The 17531-nt window shown below is 46.1% G+C and overlaps 1 protein-coding gene across 1 annotated transcript in view; it reads left to right on the forward strand.

The window, feature by feature from the left end:
• Positions 1–17531, forward strand: part of dnah5 (dynein, axonemal, heavy chain 5) — a 754701-nt gene that overhangs the window by 251953 nt on the left and 485217 nt on the right. Inside the window, exons 11-12 of the mRNA XM_085988698.1 lie at positions 15406–15621; positions 16390–16497. Of these exons, the coding sequence (XP_085844824.1) occupies positions 15406–15621; positions 16390–16497 (324 nt within the window). The remainder of the gene's footprint in view (positions 1–15405; positions 15622–16389; positions 16498–17531) is intronic.

A 17531-nucleotide genomic window follows, 5' to 3' on the forward strand; every position in this document is an offset into this window, starting at 1 on the left:
TGGTGCCCGCTATCCTGACAAAACCGTGTGCATACTCCGTCAGCGAAGTCCTCACTCCTGGCATAAAGAGCATTGCCACCTCTCTTATGCAGCAGTGGACAGCGAACTGTGAGATGTTACAGATGTCGCCTGCTCCAGCCTGGAAGGATCCCGACGGGAAGAAATTCAGGGCCACGCCACCTTCACAACCACTGGCAGTGTTGACCTTGCCCCGATGTGAGGCTGCAGCTGTGGTTACAAGAGGTTGCAGAGTCCTGTGAGCACCTCCTTCGTAAAGTGCAGACACCTCATATACTGCTCCTGCCTCAGGCTGAGGTAAAAAATAGCTCTCGGAAGACCCTAGGTGGGGAAGGCCTCCTGCTGAGAGCCCTTCTCCCCCTCCTCCTCCTCACTCTGCGAGCAGCTTGTTCTCTTATTTGCTGCCTCTGCTCCATCTCCCTGTCATGCTGCAGGTCAAGGGGGATGACAACTAGATCACCCATGAATGGGAGCAAGTGGTCTGACCAGAACTCCTTGAAGTCAGAAGCAAGGCCTTCTCCACTTGCAACAAAAACAACAACAACTTGTATTTATATAGCACCTTTAATGTAATAAAACATCCCAAGGCGCTGCATAGGAGTATTTTAAGACAAAAAAATTTGACACCGATCCACATAAGGATAAATTAGGGCAGGTGACCAAAAGCTTGGGCAAAGAGGTAGGTTTTAAGGAGCATCTTAAAGGAGAAAAGAGGTAGCGAAACGGACAGGTTTAGGCAGGGAATTCCAGAGCTTAGGGTCTAGGCAACAGAAGGCACGACCACTAAAGGTTGAGTGATTATAATCAGGGATCCTCAAGAGGGCAGAATTAGAGGAGCACAGATATCTTGGTGGGGGGTGGGGGGGAGGTTGTGGGGCTGAAGGATATTACAGAGATAGGAAGGGGCGAGGCCATGGAAGGATTTGAAAACAAGGATGAGAATTTTGAAATTGAGATGCTGCTTAACCGGGAGCCAATGTAGGTCAGTGAGTACAGGGCAGATGGGCAAACGGGACTTGGTGTGAGTTAGGACACGGGCAGCCGAGTTTTGGATGACCTCAAGTTTACGTAGGGTGGACTGTGGGAGGCCAGCCAGGAGTGCATTGGAATAGTCAAGTCTAGAGGTAACAAAGGCATGGATGAGGGTTTCAGCAGCGGATGAGCTGAGGCAAGGGCGGAGAAGGACGATGTTACGGAGGTGGAAGTAGGTGGTCTTAGTTATGCTGCGGATATGTGGTCAGAAACTCATTTCAGGGTCAAATATGACACCAAGGTTGCGAACAGTGTGGTTCAGCCTCAGGCAGATGTTAGGGAGAGGGATGGAGTCAGTGGCTAGGGAATGGAGTTTGTGGTGGGGACCAAAAACAATGGCTTCGGTTTTCCCAATATTTAATTGGAGAACATTTTTGCTCATCCGGAACTGTATGTTGGACAAGCAGTCTGACAATTTAGACACTGTGGAGGGGTCGAGAGCCGAATTAGTGAGGTAGAGCTGGGTGTCGTCAGCGTACATGTGGAAACTGACGCATTGTTTTTGGATGATGTCACCAAGGGGCAACATGTAGATGAGAAACTTGCAGCACCACTCCGTCACGTCACCAACTTTAAATAACTCTAGAAAGCTCCAGACAGTTCCACAAACTTACACAGAGCCAGTAGAAATCTAAAAGCAAGTTACCTGGAAGTTGGTGATGATCCCTTTAAATAATGCTGGTGTGGGGGCCTTGCTGATGCTGAACGCATGTTCAGCTGTGCGAAGTTAAGAGTTAGCTCCAGCGATGACGACGAAAATGGCAGCGCTGGCGTCAAATCAGCGTTGCACGCTGACTGACGTCACGATACTTACTATACTTCTAGCGCACGCTCCTAACGACCGCCTTAGCGCCCTCACCAAGATGACGTCCAGCATGGCCCGCACCAGAAGTGCATGCGCGGTGCTCGGACGCCATTTTGGTCCTAATTCGGCACCCTTAGCGCCCAAAGAACAGGCAGTATGCAACCAAATTTCTAGGCCTAAGCGTTTAATTAAAATAAGAAAATACATTTTTCATAATAACAGGAGTACATTTTTCCATTGAATTTTCTTTTTTAATATCTTCATTAAAGTTTTTACTTGAAGGTCTTAGCCTTTCCCAAAAGCATGGGCTTGGTCTTGATACTTTTGCACAAGCTGTGATGTTGTAAACTAGATTTGGATTGGGCAGTCTGTGCATGTACTGTATACACAATTTCCCAGAATGTGTCAGCAGATGCAGCAATATACCAGTCAATTGAACTGCTGGAATATTTTTCAGTTTCTGTTCAGTTATTTTTCAAAATTGTTTGAAGAAAAGTTAGTGGACAAATTTCAAAATCTTTATTCAGTTAGAGTTTATGCTGATACAGAGATGCTTCTTAAACAGATTTTGTGGCCGGAATTTTGCCGGCGCTCAGGGGCGGGTTTGGAGGCGGGACAGCCGGCAAAATCGCAAACATTGACAGCGGGCAGGAAACTTGCTGTCAACCCGCCTCTAATCAATCTTCCCAAGTGTCGGGTCCCCATTGCGCATGTACCCGACACCTAGCGGCAGGAAGAGGATTATAGCTGCTTAACTGCCTGTTAAAGGTTGTTAACAGGCAGTTAACAAGCTCTTTTGCAATTTTGACACTTCGGGCTGGATTTTCATTCAGAAGTCGGGAAGGAGGCGGGTCTACAACTTTCGGGTTATAGTCCCGCCTCCATCGAGATGCCGCCAATCCACGTGATTTTCACTTGATTGACCTTGTTGAGCCCGCTCAGTGGGCTCAGCAGGCCAATTAAGGGCCACCCGGCAACAGGTGACTTCACAGACTGAAATTTCATCTGTCAAGACGTGTTGACAGATGAAATATCAGTGTTTCACAGCTGCTTGAAGCTGTCAAACACTGACAGTCTTACTTCTAACCTGAGTCCTTCTGCGCAGACTCAGTTAGAAATCTTGCCGGCACTGAAAGCTGAAGGCTGTCACTTTTGACAGATCGCAGCCATTCTGCTTTCTGTGCCGGCTGAATGATGGACTCCCGAAGCCTAGAGGAAGGAAGGCTGTAAAGGTAAGTACAGGTAATTTAAACTTCTTTACACACTTTAGACACACCAAACACACTTACCTTTGCACTCATGCACCCATCACTCACCTGAACACTGACATCTCGATCCCTCCAAGTCCTTCAACCCGACGGCCCGACTCCTCTAACCTGGTGTGGTTTGGAGCTGTCGGGAATCCCACACGACAACCTTCAAAATAGGGATTAGGCTAAACACTGCCTGTTAACTACCTGTTAACAGGCAGTTAATTGGCACTAATCCCTTCCCGCCTCGGGTCGGCGGGTCCCAGTGCGGGGCGGGTACCCGCCTCCTTTGAAACTTACATGGAGGCGGGTTTTGGGCGGGATGGTGTCGGGACCCCCGAATTCGGGATTTTAGCCCCCCACACGCCTAAAAGCCCGCCTCACGGCACACTGAAAATCAACCCCTTCTACTTCGGGTTCCCCAACGTCCGGGCACCACACCAGGTAAGTGTGGTATGTTGTGAGTCCGCTGTAATGTTTCTGCATTGATGACAGCTGCAGAGTGGTATGAAGGATCCAATGGTGCACTGGTGAGTTTCAGAGGTAAGAAAATGTTGGGAAATTCATTTTTAATGCATTTAGTCTTTTCTGTAGGTAACAAGTTTTGAATTGTATGAGAAGTCCCACCTCATTGGGAGAACCTCTCTCACCAGTGACAGATCACTTCTGTAACCTCACTTGCAGCTGCCATCTGTTCTAGCCTAAGGAGGGAGTCACTGGAGAGCCTGGGTGCAAGAACTCACCTGTGAACAGTCATTGTCAGCGTTTGCAGCACCTCAATGCTGTCAAACACTGAGAAATGAACTGTCAAAGAAAAATTGTGCATGGTCATCAAATGATGTCATCTGACCGGCTTCTTCTTAATTGGCCGGCAAGCCCGCAGGGCGGGCTTAACAAGGCCAATAGATGTAAAATTACGTCCGTGGGCCGGATGAAGTTGAGGGCAGGACTGGAACCCGGAAACCAGCTGACCCGCTCCCAAGCCGCATCGATCGATAAAGTCGTGGCCTGTATGTCTATCAGAGAGAGAGAGAGAAACTAAGTAAAAAAGAGAGCACTGATCACATGCTTGTTAATTTTGTTTTGTGTTCTACAAACTTCAGAAAGCTCATTAGGCTGCGAGAGAGATACAGTTTTATAGTCGTATTTTGACTTGATTTTTTTGTAAATACACAGATTAGTTGAATTTTGAAGCAAACAGCCTTTAATAATCACCAGTGTTATGTTAACAGTTAGAAATTGTTCACGTTCCTATTAGTGACACATGTGAGACACAAGGGCCGCGATCTTACCTGAGGAGGCGCGTTGGGAGTGGGACTGCTGGTTTCCGGGTTATAGTTCCGCCCCCAGCGACGTCTGACGAACAGACGCAATTTTCCCTTGATTGGCCTTGTTAAGCCCACCCTGTGGGCTTGCCAGCTAATTAAGGGAAAGCTGGTGTCAGATGTCGTCAGTGCATGACATTTCATCTGCCGATTTTCTTAAAGGAACAGGCCCCATAATTTTTTGACAGATGAATTGTCAGTGTTTGACACATTGAGGTGCTGTCAAACACGGACAGTCACTGTCCAAAGGTGAGCCCTTGGACCCAGGCTCACCAATGACTCTCTCCTTAGGAGAAAACAAATGGCAGCTGCATGTGAGATTGCAGAAGCCATCTGTCAATTCTCCCGATCAGATGAGGCTTCACAGAAACATCAAATCTTGTCACCTGCAGATACATACAAACAAAATAAAAATATTTCTCACTACATTTTCTCACCTGTCATACTTACCTGTGCACCATTGCACCCATCACACTACCACTGCAGCTGTCATTTGCACACTTACATTGCAGCAGACCCACAGCTCGCCTCGCTGACCCAGGCAGGGTTTCCCGCCATCGGGAAGGCCGCATCAGCAGGCGTAAAATGGTGAAAAACCTCTTGACTGCCTGTTAACAGATAGTTAACAGGCAGTTAATTTGCTCTAATCCCCTTCCCGCCACTAGGAGACGGGTCCCTGCGCGAGTCGGGGACCCGCCTCCCGGGAAGATGATTCGGAGGCGGGTTGGGAGAGGAGTTGGGACCCGCTTCCAATTTTTCCCATTTTCCTAGCAGTCCTGCCTCCAAACCTGCCTCCTCAGGGCTGGTAAAATCCAGCCAGGGAGCTAGAGAACTGTCACTGGTGTGTTGTTGATAGTTAGAATGCTTACATTTTCTTACAGTTGTGTGTGTATGTGTGTGTGAGAGAGAGATACACATCCAGGATCTAATCATAAAATACCAAATTTAATATTTACAAAGATCTCTTTCTAAGTCGCAAGCCAATGCTGCTAGACATGGGTTCTCTCACTCAGTTCTGTCAAGCCCATGCTTTCCCCTCCCCTCACTGCTGACAAAAACCAAGGCCTAAAAATGCGAGAGGAAAAAACCTGCCGGTGCCACCGCGGAATGGTGTTAACAGCTGCCGAAAATGATGGCGCTGGCAGGACCTGTAAATTGGCGCAGGTGGCTAATTAACATTAGCCCAGCTCTAAACTTATTGTTCAATGCCGTTCTGGTGGCGTTTGTCCTGGCAGGAGGCCCCAATGTAGCGTGGCCATAGCATCATTGCAGCAAGAACAGCGAACTCTTAAAGCAAAGCTGTCATTTCAGAAAGCATTTCGGTTTTTTAAAGGGGAACTGCCTTCTGAAATGAAAAAAATAAAAAATCACGTAAAAATAGGCAGTTTTAGCCCTTATAGCTCAACTGCCTTCTGAAAGCATATTAACATTAAAAAGAATTCCCAAATGGGAGTCTTCAGCTCTTAAAGCTGAATTGCCTTCCGCAACTATACAAATGGAAAAAAAGTGCTTCAACACTAACACAAATGGCTCAGCAAGCCAGGCAAAGGGCACCGAGGGTCTCACAGGCAGCACTCCAGCTGTGTGCAAGGGGTCAACACTGCAAGAGAGCTCCTCTACCCACAGGGGCCAGGAGGCCCTCCAGAAAGAAGGATGTGGGACCAGATCACTGAGGCCGTCACTGCCAGCAGTGCCACCCCCACCACCTGACTCCAGTGCCCAAAGAAGCTTCATGACATCAGACCAGTGGTCAAGGTCAGTGAATGTATCTTCAGAAGCCATCTCCTACCAACTGCACCACTCGCCTCACACACAGCTCAATGCACAACTTCCCCTCCTCCCCACCCCACCCACCCACCCCCGACCAATCACTCACCTACCAACAATCTGTACAAATCTGTACTAAACACGAGGCACACCTCCCATTCCTAGCTTCACCGCACCCCCTTGGAGGAAACGGTGCTGGCCATTCTTGGCAGGGGCATGGCTGAGCCCTTGGCCAGTGGTGGGGCTGAAAGGATACCAGATGCTGGTATCCTCATATGTTATCCTCCTTTTTGCACACACCTCTTGCTTTCCCGACCTCCCCTCACCACAATTCCACCCTTGTGCCTTCCTCATTTCACACACCCAAGAAATGCAGCCAATGGTTGACCAAGAAGCGAGAGAGGAGAGTGAAGAAGAAGAAGAAACACCGTCACTCGATTTCACACTCTCAGCCACCAGCTCCTGAAGGTCGACCAGTAAGGCCATTTGCAGTGTCCCCCACTGAAAGTCAGTAGCCTGCCACCAGCCATCCTGCAGCCACTAGGGTAGCACTGCATGACATCAGTAGGATAGGCAAAGGCACACACAAGACAGTCACTAAGGGAAGGCATAAGGGTAATGAGTTGATTTCTTGATGACATATTGGAGGATAGATGTATAAAGTTCGATTGGAAAGTTTGCTTTATGGTGGCTTTTATTCCAGCATTGTGGCCAAGATGGCTATTAAAAGAGGGAAGGTAAGGTGTGGGACAAATGCTGAATGGGGAATTGGGGTTGTGGTCACCAGTACCGCAGGGGGATGATTCCATCCCGGATATACTGGACATTAAAGGGGCTGTCTGGGTTGCATCCATCATTCTGCTTCTTCCTCTTCTGCTTCCTCCTCGTCCCTCTGCGAGCGGATGCTGTAAATCTGAATTAAAAACATAAAATGCTGGAAATACTCAGCAGGTCAGGCAGCATCTCGACCTGAGACGTGAACTCTGTTTCTCTCTCCACGGATGCTGCCTGACCTGCTGAATATTTCCAGAATTTTCTGTCTTCTCAGAGGCCTTCCTTTACCATCTGAGGCCTTGCATGCATCCAGCAGTGCTTCCTGCACTCCCTGCACACTTAAAAAACTTTTAACATGTATTGCACCAAGGCACTACTTTAATAAAATTTAAAAATTCCAGTCCAGAAACCTAAATGCAAACTTACTGAAAGATGTGTGTGTCCCTTTAAGAAGTGCTGACAGCATCTCTGTCTGTCTGCTGAATGCTCGCTTTTCAGAACGAGCTTTGGACCTAGCACTAAACTCAGCGCTAAGATCGAAGTTCGCAGAGCGTGATGTTAAGTCGGCGTGCACGTCATGCTCTCCCAATTTGCATGTCCAGGGCCAGTGCTGCTATCGACAGGGCTAAGACCCTCAACAAAATGACGGCCACCGAGTCCTGCACCAGAGAAGGGCGCTAGAGTGGCGGCCACCATTTTTCAACAGGATAGCGGTGTAAACGGGTGACAATAAAGTAGGGAATTTCTTCCCCCAAGATTCTACCAGTGCACCAAACTTATTATTCCACCCCAATTGTGCCAATTTTCATGTTTACCTTCCACTGTTCTGCCAAATACCAGATTTCACTTCCAGTGATGCCAGATTAAAGCCACAAATCCCCAGCAGCTCTACTGCAGTACTGTCAACCTGCAGGACATTTCCCAGTGCTATCAAAGCCCAGGACTACCCTCCCCCCTTCATTGCTACCAAAGTGTTGGACTGCACCCAATACCACTAAACTCAATTCCAAACAAACCGATTTCTACCTCCGTTTGGTGAATCTTGCTTATCATATTACTGTGTGTTCTCAGCTTTAAAATGAAAATGGATAAAAATTAATACATAGGTAAAGGAATATACAATTAAAAAAAAACTTATTTATGGGCAGAACTGTGGAATTCAGTCTCCAAAGCACCAGTAAAAATCCAAGAATACCATTTAGTCACTGTATTCCTCTGACTCACCATGAGAAATAGGATGTCTACTTGTAAGATATTTAAATTCTTGAGCTTTCCTGCTTATCAGTTATTTCCTGTTGTTTGCATATTAAAATATGTATGTCTAAGGAATCAAGTTAATATCAAACCAATTTACATTCACAGAATTATCAGGAGCATTTGCTGATATTGTTTGTTTTGAGAATAAATCAGCATAGAAAAGAACTTCCACGTTACATTGTATAAATATTATGTTAGTAGATTATTAAAAAGATTAGAGAGTTCATTTTTAAATGAACAATTTTTTAATAACAAATCATAGCCAAGTCATATGATTAAAATGATCAACTTAAATTAAGTGGAACCACAGTTAAAATCTCCACTCCAGCCCACTGACTGGAAACACAATTGTCACACGTGCTGCTTAATTTGACAATTATGTCTTCAGTAATTCATCCTGCCATGGCAATCCAACCATAAAAATACTAAGACTTGCATTTATATAGTGCCTTTCACAACCTCAAAACATCCCAAAGTGCTTCACAGCCTTTGAAGTAGTTTTGAAGTGTAGTCACTGTTGTACAGTAGGAAACATTACATAGAATTACATGGAATATACAGAACAGAAACAGGCCATTCGGCCCAACCAGTCCATGCTGGCGTTTATGCTGCATGCGAGCCTCCTCCCATCCTTCCTCATCTAACTCTTATCAGCACAACCCTCTATTCCCTTCTCTCTCATATGCTTATCTAGCCTCCCCTTAAATGCATCTAAACGATTCGCCTCAACCACCACCTGTGGTAGCAAGTTCCACATTCTCACCACCCTCTGGGTAAAGAAGTTTCTTCTGAATTCCCTGTTTGATTTCTTTGTGACTATCTTATATTGATGGCCTCTAGTTTTGCTCTTCCCTACAAGTGGAAACACTCTCTCTATGTCGACTACATCAAAACCGTTCATAATTTTAAAGGCCTCTATTAGGTCACCCCTCAACCTTCTCTTTTCAAGAGAAGAGAGATCCAGCCTGTTCATCCTTTCCTGATGGGAATAATCTCTCAGTTCTGGTAACATCTTTGTAAATCATTATTGCACCTTCTCCAGTGCCTCAATATCCTTTTTATAATATGGCGACCAGAACTGTACACAGTACTCCAAATGTGGTTTAACCACGGTTTGATAGAAGTTTAGCATAAACTTCTCTACTTTTCAATTCTATCCCTCTAGAAATAAACCCTAGTGCTTGGTTTGCTTTTGTATTTGCACTCCCAGATCCCTTTGCTCCTCTACCTCATTTAGATTTTTTTTTTTTATTCATTGATGGGATGTGGGCGTCACTGGCTGGCTAGGCCTACATTTAGTGCCCATCCCTAATTGCCCTTGAGAAGATGGTGGTGAGCCGCCTTCTTGAACCGCTGCAGTCCATATGGTGTAGGTACACCCACAATGCTGTTAGGAAGGGAGTTCCAGGATTTTGGCCCAGCGACAGTGAAGGAACGGCGATACAGGTCCAAGTCAGGATGGTGTGTGGCTTGGAGGGGAACTTGCAGGTGGTGATGTTCCCATGCATCTGCTGCCCTTGTCCGTCTAAGTGGTAGAGGTCACGGGTTTGGAAGGTGCTGTTGAAGGAGCTTTGGCGAGTTGCTGCAGTGCATCTTGTAGATGGTACACACTGCAGCCACGGTGCACTGGTGGTGGAGGGAGTGAATGTTGAAGGTGGATGGAGTGCCAATCAAGCGGGCTGCTTTATCCTGAATGGTGTCGAGCTTCTTGAGTGTTGTTGGAGCTGCACTCATCCATGCAAGTGGAGAGTATTCCATCACACTCCTGACTTGTGCCTTGTAGATGGTGGAAAGGCTTTGGGGAGTCAGGAGGTGAGACACTCGCCGCAGAATTCCCAGCCTCTGGCCTGCTCTTGTAGCCACAGTGTTTATATGGCTGGTCCAGTTCAGTTTCTGATCAATGGTAACTCCCAGGATGTTGATAGTGGGGGATTCAGCGATGGTAATGCCATTGAATGTCAAGGGGAGATGGTTAGAGTCTTGCTTGTTGGAGATGGTCATTGCCTGGCACTTGTGTGGTGCGAATGTTACTTGCCACTTGTCAGCCCAAGTCTGAATGTTGTCCAGGTCTTGCCGCATATGGACACGGACTGTGTCAGTATCTGACGAGTCTCGAATGGTGCTCAACAGTGTGCAATCATCAGCGAACATCCCCACTTCTGACCTTATGATGGAGGGAAGGTCATTGATGAAACAGCTGAAGATGGTTGGGCCTAGGACACTGCCCTGAGGAACTCCTGCAGTGATGTCATGTGATTGAGATGAATGACCTCCAACAACCACAGCCAACTTCCTTTGTGCTAGGTATGATTCCAACCAATGGAGAGTTTTCCCCTTGATTCCCATTGACTTCAGTTTTGCTAGAGCTCCTTGATGCCACACTCGATCAAATGCTGCCTTGATGTCAAGGGCAGTCACTCTCACCTCACCTCTTGAGTTCAGCTCTTTTGTCCATGTTTGGACCAAGGCTGTAATGAGGTCAGGAGCTGAGTGGCCCTGGTGGAACCCAAACTGGGCATCAGTTAGCAGGTTATTGCTGAGTAAGTGCCGCTTGATAGCACTGTCGACGACACCTTCCATCACTTTGCTGATGATTGAGAGTAGACTGATGGGACGGTAATTGGCCGGGTCGGATTTGTCCTGCTTTTTGTAGACAGGACATACTTGGGCAATTTTCCGCATTGCCGGGTAGATGCCAGTGTTGTAGCTGTACTGGAACAGCTTGGCTAGGGGCGCAGCTAGTTCTGGAGCACAAGTCTTCAGTACTATTGCCGGAATGTTGTCAGGGCCCATAGCCTTTGCAGTATCCAGTGTCTTCAGCTGTTTCTTGACATCACGTGGAGTGAATTGAATGGGCTGAAGACTGGCATCTGTGATGCTGGGGACCTCAGGAGGAGGCTGAGATGGATCATCCACTCGGCACTTCTGGCTGAAGATAGTTGCAAATGCTTCAGCCTTGTCTTTTGCATTCACGTGCTGGGCTCCACCATCATTGAGGATGGGGATATTTTTGGAGCCTCCTCCTCCTGTTAACTGTTTAATTGTCCACCACCACTCACGACTGGATGTGGCAGGACTGCAGAGCTTTGATTTGATCCGATGGTTGTGAGATCGCTTAGCTCTGTCTATCGCATGTTGCTTCCGTTATTTGGCATGCAAGTAGTCCTGTGTTGTAGCCTCACCAGGTTGACACCTCATTTTTCGGGATGCCTGGTGCTGTTCCCGGCATGCTCTCCTGCACTCTTCGTTAAACCAGGGTTGATCTCCCGGCTTGATGGTAATGGTAGAGTGAGGGATATGCCGGGCCATGAGGTTACAGATTGTGGTTGAATACAATTCTGCTGCTGCTGATGGCCCACAGCGCCTCATGGATGCCCAGTTTTGAGTTGCCAGATCTGTTGGAAATCTGTCCCATTTAGCACGGTGGTAGTGCCACACAACACGGTGGAGGGTATCCTCAACATGAAGACGGGACTTCGTCTCCACAAGGACTGTGCGGTGGTCACTTCCACCAATGCTGTCATGGACAGATGCATCTGCAACAGGTAGATTGGTGAGGACGAGATCAAGTAGGTTTTTCCCTCTTGTTGGTTCCCTCACCACCTGTTGCAGACCCAGTCTGGCAGCTATGTCCTTTAGGACTCGGCCAGCTCGGTCAGTTGTGGTGCTACCGAGCCACTCTTGGTGATGGACATTGAAGTCCCCCACCCAGAGGACATTTTGTGCCCTTGCTACTCTCAGTTCTTATTTTCCAAGTAATATGTGACCTCCTTATTTTCCTTACCAAAATGTAATACCTCACATTTATCTATGTTGAAATTCATTTGCCAATTATATGCCCATTCTGCAAGTTTATTAATGTTTTCTTGTAATTTGTTACAGTCCTCCTCAGTGTTGACTATCCCTCCCAATTTGGTGTTGTCCGCAAGTTTGGAAATCATGTTTTTGATTCCAAAGTCTAAATCATTAATATAAATTGTGAACAATAGTGGGTGCAGCACTGATCCTTGTGGGTCCCCACTTCCCACCTTCTGCCATTCTGATAAGCTACCCTTTACCCCCACTCTCTGCTTTCTGTCTTGCAGTGAGCTAGCTATCCATTCTGCTACTTATCCCCAGTCTCTGCATGCTCAAACTTTATTTATTAGTCTATTATGTGGTACCTTATCGAAGGCCTTTTGGAAATTTAGATATATTGCATTACCCTTGTCTACTCTCTCTATTACCTCTTCAAAGAATTCAATGAGGTTGGTCAAGCAAGACTTTCCCTTTTGAAATCCATGTCGACTATTCATTATATTTTTGGTTTCTAAAAGGAAATAGCAGAGGAAAGGGTACAGATGCTGATATAGTTCCCACTAAAGTACTTAATTTGGGGTAGTTCTGTGATCCCAGCAGTGAGGCACACTCACAAAGTACGGGTTGAAAAATTGCGGCTACAGTGTTGTAGCTCTGATTCTCCAACCCACATTCCCTGCAAATCTGGCTCCCTGTAGGGAGCTTGAGAGTGTGTCCTCTTGTAGTTTACAGACATTAAAATGGCAATTGGCTTTTCCCACCGCCATAAAAAGAGGGACAGCATTTATTGGCGTGAGTATTGTCTGGTGAGTACATATTTATATAGTTAAATGTAGGGGCTACTACCATAAGAGGAAAGTTTAAGAGTGGTGCCAGGTGAGCCAACATGATGAGCAAGAAAACCAGTACTGTCTTTTGGGTAGAAAAATCAAGCTCAAGAACTATGGGGGGAATTTTCCCATCCCTGGGGAGGTGGGAATGCTGGGAAAATGGCAGAAACTGGGAGCGGGTACCAACCCTGCTCCCAACCCGCCTCCGTGCCATCTTCCCAGGAGGCGGGTCCCCGACTCGCGCAGGGGCCTGTCTCCTCGAGGCGGGAAGGAGATTAGAGCCAATTAACTGTCTGTTAACAGGTAGTTAACAGGCAGTTGAGGCTTATCCCCATTTTACGCCTGCAGGTGCGGGCTTCCCGACGGCTGCGAACCTCGCCAGGGTCAGCAAGGCAAGCAGTGGGTCTGCGGGTGTGAGAGGGGTCCAAAAGTCCACTGTAGAGGTGAGTGATGGGTGCAAGTGTGGACATAAGAACATAAGAAATAGGAGCAGGAGTAGGTCATTCGGCCCTTCGAGCCTGCTCCGCCATTTAATGAGATCATGTCTGATCTTCTGCCTCAACTCCATTCACCGGCCCTATCACCATATTCCTTGATGCCCTTACTAGTCAGAAATCTATCGACTTCTGTTTTGAATATACCCAATGACTGAGCCTCCACAGCCCTCTGGGGTAGAGAATTCCAAAAATTCACCACCCTCTGTGTGAAGAAATTTCTTCTCATCTCAGTTCTGAATGGTCTACCCTTTATCCTGAGGCTGTGGCCCCTGGTTCTAGACTTCCCCAGCCAAGGGAAACATTCTCCCAGCATCCACCCTATCAAGCCCTGTAATAATTTTGTATGCTTCAATGAGATCCCCTCTCATTCTTCTGAATTCAAGAGAATACAGGCCTAATTTACTCAATCTCTTCTCATACGACAGTCCCGCCATCCCAGGAGTCAATTTCGTGAACTTTCGTTGCACTCCCTCTATGGCAAGTATATCCTTCCTTAGGTAAGGAGACCAAAATTGTACACAGTACTCCAGGTGTGGTCTCACCAAGGCCCTATATAATTGGAGTAAGACTTCTTTACTCCTGTACTCAAATCCTCTTGTAATGAAGGCCAGCATACCATTTGCCTTCCTAATGGCTTGCTGCACCTGCATATTCACTTTCAGTGACTCATGTACAAGGACACCCAGGTCCCTTTGAGCATCTGCATTCCCCAATCTTTCACCATTTAGGAAATACTCTTGCCTTTCTGTTTTTTCTACCAAAGTGGATAACTTCACATTTATTCAGATTATATTCCATCTGCCATGTTCTTGCCCACTCACTGAGCCTGTCGAGATCCCCTTGAAGCCTCTTCACAACTGACACTGCCACCTAGCTTTGTATCATCAGCAAATTTGGAAATGTTACATTTAGTCCCCTCATCCAAATCATTGATATGGATTGTGAATAGCTGGGGCTAATGCACCGATCCTTGCGGTACCCCACTAGTCACAGCCTGCCATCCTGAAAAAGACCCGTTTATTCCTACTCTTTGTTAACCAATTCTCAATCCATGCTACATTATCCCCAATTCCATGTGCCGTAATTTTGTTTACCAACCTCTTGTGTGGGACCTTATCGAAGGCCTTCCGAAAATCCAAATACACCACATCTATCGGTTCCCCTTTGTCTACTCCACTAGTTACATCCTCAAAGAACTCCAATAGGTTTGTTAAACAGGATTTCCCCTAACCCTAACCCAATCTTACTATTAGTTTCTAAGTGCTCAGTTATTGCATCCTTTATAATAAATTCCATCATTTTCCCAACTACTGATGTGAGGCTAACAGTTCCCCGTTTTCTCTCTCCCTCCTTTCTTAAATAGTGGGGTTAAATTTGCTATCCTCCAATCTGCAGGAACCGTTCCAGAATCTATAGAATTTTGGAAGATGACAACCAGCAGGTAAGGTAAGTATGAGAGGTGAGTGTAAAGTTCTGTGCAAAGGCTCACCTTAGAACAGAGATTGTCAGTGTTTGACAGCTTCTCAAAGCTGTCAAGCGTTGACAAGTCATGTGTCAAAAATTTTTCCACAGATGAAACGTCATACGCTGATGTCCTCTGTCACTGGCTTTCCCATAATTGGCTGGGAAGCCCGCAGGGCAGGCTTAACAAGGTCAATCAAGGGAAAATAGCGTGGGTTGGTCAGACGTCATTGGGGGCGGGACTGAAACCCAAAAACCAGCAGACTCATCCCCATTGACAAAACCCAGCCCTATGTGTCCAAAACAGGAACTGCTTACCACCACTTCACATTCCTGGCTAACTGGGGCTTCATCTTACTTTTGTTAAGTTACCTGCAGGATTACCACCATGATTGTTTTGAATTATTCCTACAATTGAATCTATTAGATGGCCAACTGTAATCATAAGGTTGGATAATTCCATTCTAGAAATCTATGTACCCCACAAATAAAGTAATTCACTTATTTCTATCCTGTATGTTTGAAACATTAAAGGTAATCTGCATTTTAAAATTCAGTCTGTTTCAAGATGTTGTATTTTATATTTTTCAGGAATATCAACGCTGTTTTCATAAAACTAAACAGAAACTTGAACAAAACCCAGCAGAGAGACAGTTTGATTTCAGTGAGATGTACATCTTTGGCAAATTTGATACATTCCAAAGACGCCTGAATAAAATTATTGATATGTTTAGCACCATAACCACATACTCTGCTCTCCAAGACTCCAAGATTGAAGGACTGGAAGTGTTGGCTGCTAAATTTCAGGTACTGTCTTGAAGCTTGGTGTAGATAAAGAAATGCTGTCAGGAAATAGTTTTGTTATGACAACTAAATAATTAGTTCCATTCTCAATATGCAATGGAGTGGAAGGATGCAGTTCGGTGTCTCTGAGTTACCAATTTCAGTCATACTGTCTGGGGAGTGTTGGGGGTATTGGAGGTCGTGGGGGTTAGCTGTAAGTAAGGATCAGACACTTCCCACAATTGGAGGGATGGTAACTGGTTGCTCTTGTGTTCCACTTGCAGGGTGACATTACTAGGGATCTCTGAAGCATAGTCAGTGGCTCAATCTCTCAGCCAAGGATTAATGCACTGCTAGGTTGTTATGGAAGAGGAAAAAAATACAAAGCAGCTCTTTAAACGAAACAAAAAAGACAAATATTTTGTCACCTTCAGAATTCCTTTTTATATCATTTTTAATCTGATTTTATTCAACAGCTTGCCTGCTCCTTTGGAGTCATGGTTCTAATATGACTTTGCAAGCCTGCATGCATGAATATCTAAAACAAATGAGGGTTTTTCTGATGTATGTAACATGTAAACGTTTTCTTGCAAGACTTGCCTTCGCCTCCCCAAAAGACAGAGGAACGCTATGAAAAATATAACTAACTGAAGCCCAGCTTAAATTCACAATATTTTGCTTAGCGGAGGTCACATGAAAAAATAAGATACAGAAATGTTACTGTTGGAGGCTTGATTGAGTTTGCTACCATCACATGTGTCTAATAATGTTCAGTGTTTGGTATTGTTTCAGAATATTGTGATTATTTTGAAGAAAAAACAGTACAACTTCCTAGATCAGAGGAAAACTGATTTTGACCAAGATTATGATGAGTTTTGTAAGCAAACCGATGATGTGCATGTAAGTGTCTCTAAGTTACATCAATAAGTTAATACCTAGTGTATTATGTAGGAAGCAATGATATGTTTTCTATAAATGTAGTTCCAAAATTATGGTCATCTAGAAATTAATAAAAAAATATGTTTATGTAGGAATGTCTAGTTCCTATCAAGAGACTGAGGTCGACTCAGGCGATCAACAAACGATGTTAAATATAAAACAAACGGAGTTTAACAAACCAATACACGAGAACTACGAAAACAGGTCTAGTCAGTTCGGAGGCTCCACGAGGACTGCTAGGGCGGTCCCGTGGTTGGCGTCATGACGTCATCACATTTTTCCCGCCGTTGGGGATCACGTGATGAACGGCATGACGTCATCGCGTTTGCCTGCGCTCTTAAAGGGACCGCGCTCTGTACATGCAAACAGTATATACAAAGGTACAGACTCAGGCTGTAGTTAACACACTGTTAAAGGGAATTATATACATTTGATCGGAGTCCCTTAGTGGCTCCGCCACATGCGCCCCCCCAGAATTGTCATTAACAGAAAAAGTGAAACGGCGAGGAGGCCTGACAAGCCTGTCAGAGCAACTTCTGTACGTTTGAAGTGGAAGCTGCTGGACGGCGGGCTGGCGGGCGGTTGCGCTTGATCTGGCATGGCGACTGTGGGCGGTCAGCCACGTTTTGGCGGCTGTGCGGTCTCGACCGGGCGGTCAACGTCCAAGTGAGCCGGCTTCAACTGGTCAACCGAAATGTGGTCCGGTTTACCCCCGATGTCCAACGAGAAAGTTTTGTCTCCAGGCTCTAACACGCGGAAAAGACCAGTATAAGGGGCCTTGAGCGGATCCCGATGAGCGTCGTGGCGGATGAACACAAATTCGGCGTTCTTCGGCTCTGCTGGGACGTGGGAGCTCTGAAAGCCATGATGTGATGTTGGTACTGTTGCAAAACACCTGGCAGCCTCCTGGTGGCTGATGAGTTGCTTGGATGAGGACCATGACTCTGTTGGAGTCGGAAGGAAATCACCTGATATGCGTAGCGGTTGGCCATAGA

The sequence above is a fragment of the Somniosus microcephalus genome, chromosome 5 (assembly GCF_052327205.1).
Source record: "Somniosus microcephalus isolate GS21.2 chromosome 5, FLI_Smic_1.0, whole genome shotgun sequence".
Classification (NCBI taxonomy): domain Eukaryota; kingdom Metazoa; phylum Chordata; class Chondrichthyes; order Squaliformes; family Somniosidae; genus Somniosus; species Somniosus microcephalus.